This window comes from Harmonia axyridis, chromosome 5, assembly GCF_914767665.1.
Source record: "Harmonia axyridis chromosome 5, icHarAxyr1.1, whole genome shotgun sequence".
In the NCBI taxonomy this organism is placed as follows: Eukaryota; Metazoa; Arthropoda; class Insecta; order Coleoptera; family Coccinellidae; genus Harmonia; species Harmonia axyridis.
The window spans coordinates 19122694-19127853 of NC_059505.1; the positions used below are offsets into that span (position 1 = coordinate 19122694).

A 5160-nucleotide genomic window follows, 5' to 3' on the forward strand; every position below is an offset into this window, starting at 1 on the left:
CTCAAGACCTTTTGAAATAGTCTCAATAGACACGATTGGAGGTTTCGGAGGCTCACGATCAACGAAGACATATTTACATCTTTTAGTGGATCACTTCACACGTTATGCTTTTATAGTTACATCAAAAACACAAAGTGCCAATGACTTCGTTAAATTAATCAAAAAAGTAACGGAGCCTGATAAAATTGGAATGCTTCTCACTGATCAATACCCGGGAATTAACTCGAAAGAATTTAAATCTTTTATAAACGAAAAATCAGTACTCCTAATTTGCACTGCAGTAAATTCCCCATTTTCTAACGGTTTGAATGAGAGACTGAATCAAACCCTTGTTAACAAAATTAGATGTAAAATGAACGAAAAAAATAAAAAACTCGCATGGACCACCATCGCTCATAACTGTGTAGATGAATATAATAAGACGGAACATACAGTCACTGGCTTTGCCCCGAAGTATCTTTTGAATGGTACTCGGTACATTTTTTTTTCCACTACGATGGGCTAAACTTCATGAACAAAATAATTCACTGCCAAAATTTCCAATAATAATATTTCTCATAGCCCCCCTTTAAAATTTTCGGGGGATGTTTTTAATGTAAACGTTAGAATCATTCTTCAGCAATATTTCACTGAAAAAATTAACCAGAAAGATGTAAAATTGTACCAACTGTAAGGGCAAAACTATTGAAAGAGGCAAAAATTCATTATTTTCAAAAAAAAAAAAAATTTCGAAAACGGTAAGACTTTTATTTTAGGAATTTCATCATAGCAGGTGCAGTGCGTGAGGATGCCTTGGCCCACCATAGCCCGGAATTCTCACTACGAAACCCTATAAAGGTGGTACAAAAAAAAAAAAAAAAATATATATATATATATATATATATATATATATATATATATATATATATATATATATATATATATATATATATATATATATATATATATATATATATTTATATACAGGGTGTCCCGTAAAGACCACGTCAAACCGAGGGAGAATTTAGATCAGAGGATATCCTCTGATCTACATTTTTTTTTTATTTTATTTATTTTTTTTTTTGTACCACCTTTATAGGGTTTCGTAGTGAGAATTCCGGGCTATGGTGGGCCAAGGCATCCTCACGCACTGGTCAGAAACGCCCGAACGATCCTCGTCGTCCACAGGATAACTTCTCTCTGTGCGTCTGTGATAAGCCTCTCCTCTAATCCGAGCTGGTAAGTATGCTCATTTAAATGTCTTTCAACCATTCCATTGGTGCTTATGATCAGTGGGAGTATCGTCGTGTTGGTAAGTTTATAAATTTCTTTCAGCTCGAATGCAAGATCATGGTACTTCATTCTTTTTTCAGCATAGGCTTTCTCGATGTTGTCATCCGCTGGAATGGTGACGTCTATTATTGTGACCTTGTTCTCCAGTTTGTGAAATATGACAATGTCAGGCCGATTATGTGCAATAGGTCTATCCGTGATGAGTGGGGAATCCCAGTACAACCTGATTCTATCGTTCTCCAGTATTTCGCTTGGTCTGTATTCGTATGCCCGTTTTTCTTTCTTTATTAATCCGGCTTGGATGGCAATAGCCTGGTGATATACTTTGGCCATGGAGTTGTGGCGATCTGTATACTCTCTCGGAGCCATTACTGGACAGGACGAGGTAACGTGCTGTATGGTCTCTGCTGCTCTTGCACATTTTCTACATTTATCACTCGGTATATTTTTGCCTATTATGTTCTTCAGGTAAGCTCGTGTTGGGACAACCTGATCTTGGATTGCTGCCAACCTGCCTTCCGTTTATGCAAAGAGGTAACCAGATTTAAGGTAAGATACTGATTTTTCTTTATTAATTGTTGTTCGTTTCAGGGTTGTTGGGTACCTTCCATGAAGGGCTTTGCCGTGCCACTCTTCAGAAAGTTCTGCAGTTGTCAGAGGTCCAGCCGGATCGTTAATGGAGGCAAGATTCAGCACTGTGATATTATCGTCTGCTTCACATAGCGCCCTGAAGAATGGTGAGTTTTTCTCGATAAAATATTTTCTCATTTTTCTCATGACAGCTCTGTGGTGCACTGCTTCGACGCTCTGCAAGCCTCTTCCTCCATTCTTCCTAGGTATATAAAGTCTGTTGACTGAGGCATGAGGGTGGTGTATTCCATGCCTCGTCATGAGCTTTCTTACCTGTATGTCAATGGCTTTCAGGTCTGAGGTGAACCATTTGACTACTCCGAATGAATATGAAAGGTAAGGCATCGCCCAGGTGTTCATTGATGTAACCATTGCTTTGGCATTCAGTTTGCTTTGTAATATTTTGTTTATTCTGCTTATGAATGTTGTTCTGAATGTGGTTTTGGTTTCTGCAGAATTTATTTCCAGACCTTGTTTTATGCCAAGATATTTATATCTTCCTTCTGGGCCGAGCCTTTGGAGTTCTATGTCATCTTTTACCAACATTCCTTCCCCTTCTGTGATTCTCCCCCTTTTCACGTTCACCACAGCACACTTGTCAAGTCCCATCTGCATCCTGATTGTCTCTGTGAAAGATGCCACTACCTTGAGCTGCCTCTTGAGTTGGTCTTCACTACCGGCGTATAGTTTGAGGTCATCAAAGTAGAGCTGATGGTTTATCTTTGTGTTATTTTTTTTTTCTATTATGTATCCATATTTGTTTTTGTTTAGGAGTGTACTAAGGAAATTGATCGCTAGGCAGAACCACAGGGTACTGAGTTTATCTCCCTGAAAAAGCCCTTTCTTAATATTCACTTCTGGTGTTGTATAAGTGTGGTCTCTGATGTTCACATGTAGTCTTGTGCGCCATGAACTCATGAGACATTTGAGTAGGTTGATTACGGCCTTCGATACTCCGTACAGCTGCAGGGTCTTCAGTAGCCAGGAGTGCAGTATTGAGTCGAAAGCTTTTTTGTAGTCAACCCATGCTACGGATATATTCCTCTGCTTCTTTTTTGCCTGTTTCGTGATTAGTGAGTCCATGATGAGTAGCTCTTTACAACCTCTTGTGTCCTTGCGGCATCCATTCTGCTCCCTGGCCAATATATTATTCTTTCCTATGTGCCTCGAGATGTTGAGTGTTATTACACCGGTAAGTATTTTATATAAGGTTGACAGGCATGTTATTGGCCGGAAGTTTTTCGGATCACCGCTGTCCTTTCCTTTCGGTAGCATGTGAGTTATGCCAGAAGTGAGGAACTCTGGTAAGTTGGATGGGTTTAAGAGCGCTCTCTGGAATGTTTCCGCTAGGATTTTGTGGGTACAGTCGAAGTACTTCCACCAGTAGTTGTGTACTCCGTCGGGTCCTGGGGCAGACCAGTTGTTCGACTTCTTCAGAATTGCTTTCACGTCCTCCTCTGTGATTCTCACTTCCTCCATGGTGTATTTTTCCGCTTCTCGTTCAGCATCTCGGATCCAAAAAGCGGTTTCATCATGCTCTTCCTCAGATTCCCAGATTTCCTTCCAGGTCCTATGCATGTTTTCAGGAGATGGTGGATCTTCTTCCGCTACTATACTGTTTTCGAGCGATCTGAAGAATTCTTTTGGGTTTTTATAATATAGTTGATTGTTTTTGTATCTTTTGACTCTTTCGTTGTAGCGTTGTAAGCGATTACCTAATGATTTTGCTTTTTGTTTCAGTTTGTCACATGTCATCTCCAGTTTGTGCTTGAAATCTTCGTGATGATTTTGAATGTGTAACTGCGATGTAATGCGACGAATGGATTTAAGAAGTTTCCTGGTTGGTGAACTAGTCTGAAGGTAAGTATATATTATGCCAATATTTTTTCTTATATGTGTTATTTTTGTTTCTAGGCGATTCTTCCAGGGTGGTGTGTTCTCTCTTCTCGGTGTTATTTCTCTTTGCTTGAGTTGAATTCCATTTTCCTCACAGACCGTTATCGCACCGGCATAGACCCAGGTCAATATTTCCTCCAGTTTGGGCTAGTTTTCGAGGTGAGCTTTCATTAGTTCGTTCACCTTCTGAACGCACTCGAGGACTTTGCGTGAGCCTTTGAGTCTCGGTATTCTCGGCCATTGTTGAGGGGAGACCCCTAAGTACTTTTGAGCATTCTTCTCGAGGTTTTTTCCTATCTTGCTTCGATTGGGGCTTGTCTCATATTCATTGCTTCTGTTGTGCTCGGTACGCGGTACGGATGGTATGTCTTCGGTGCTGAGGCTTTCATTCATTGTCACTGGAGCATAAGGTGTTATGTTTCGCTGGATGTTGTCTAGTTCCACGCTTGAGAATTTCCCAATTTCGAGCATCCGCTTTACTCTGTTTGAGAGAAGGTTAGGGTAAGAAATTCTTTCTGGATAGATTTCGTTCCAGGTGGAGGCTAAGATTTCTCGGTATCTCCGACCAGTTGTTCGCTGCAGTTCTTGTGCGATGAAATGGGTGCGCATTAGGAGGATATTGTCCTCTTCACTCCAGCGCACTCTCCCATCTCGTATTCTCGGAGGTTCAGCGGGACGGGTGCGTATCGCGTCCAAGCTTAAGCTCCTTCTCTCTCTTCTGAGGGGAATCGAGTTCCGGCTTACGGTGCTATCTCGGGGGGCTGCGCCGCTTGCCCCACAGCTTACCCCATCAGGCTCTACCTCCGGACGGTTCCGAAGAGGGCCAGCCCGCTGCCCTCCCCCGCCCTGAATCATACTTCTAGTGATAGGAGCAACTATTACATCAACTTCCAGGCCGCTGACCTTGGAAGTTGGACGACTCGGGTACGCGGGGCCGTCAGTCCCCGAAAGCTTTCGCTCCCCTGCGTATATATATATATATATATATATATATATATATATATATATATATATATATATATATATATATATATATATATATATATATATATATATATATATATATGTCTGGTGTAGGAATACGAGATCCGTATACAACCAAGTTATCAACGCTACGAATAACACAAGGCAAATTGTAGATATCATTAAGAAGCTTCAATATAATTTCTCATATATAACCAATATTCGTGTATGTTTTTTTGGGAAAAAGTTGGGATTGTTGAATTCAATTTCCATTGCTTTGTTGTAATTTTCAATAAGTAAATTGTAAGGGAAGAAGATTCCTTCTCACCTGTTGTTCCCTAAGAACCTCCTCTTCTTATTTGAAAAATTGATTTTTCTCTAGAAGACGAATGACAATTG

The 5160-nt window shown here is 40.4% G+C and overlaps 1 protein-coding gene across 1 annotated transcript; it reads right to left on the bottom strand.

Annotated features, from left to right (window-relative positions):
- Positions 1-2045: 2045 nt before the first annotated feature.
- Positions 2046-3657, bottom strand: LOC123680851. Its single transcript, XM_045618967.1, has 3 exons — positions 2758-3657; positions 2176-2610; positions 2046-2126 (listed from the first exon to the last, which is right to left on the bottom strand). The coding sequence occupies exons 1-3, from the start codon at positions 3655-3657 to the stop codon at positions 2046-2048; spliced, it is 1416 nt and encodes a 471-aa protein (XP_045474923.1).
- Positions 3658-5160: the final 1503 nt, after the last annotated feature.

Excerpts from the sequence above, each read along its gene's own strand:
- LOC123680851 (XM_045618967.1), bottom strand. The coding sequence starts at position 3,657 with ATGACATGTGACAAACTGAAACAAAAAGCAAAATCATTAGGTAATCGC. Across the intron at positions 2,611-2,757 it reads ACACTTATACAACACCAGAA|CTCTACTTTGATGACCTCAA; the intron begins GTGAATATTAAG and ends ATAAACCATCAG. Across the intron at positions 2,127-2,175 it reads TGAAAGCCATTGACATACAG|TCAACAGACTTTATATACCT; the intron begins GTAAGAAAGCTC and ends CTCATGCCTCAG.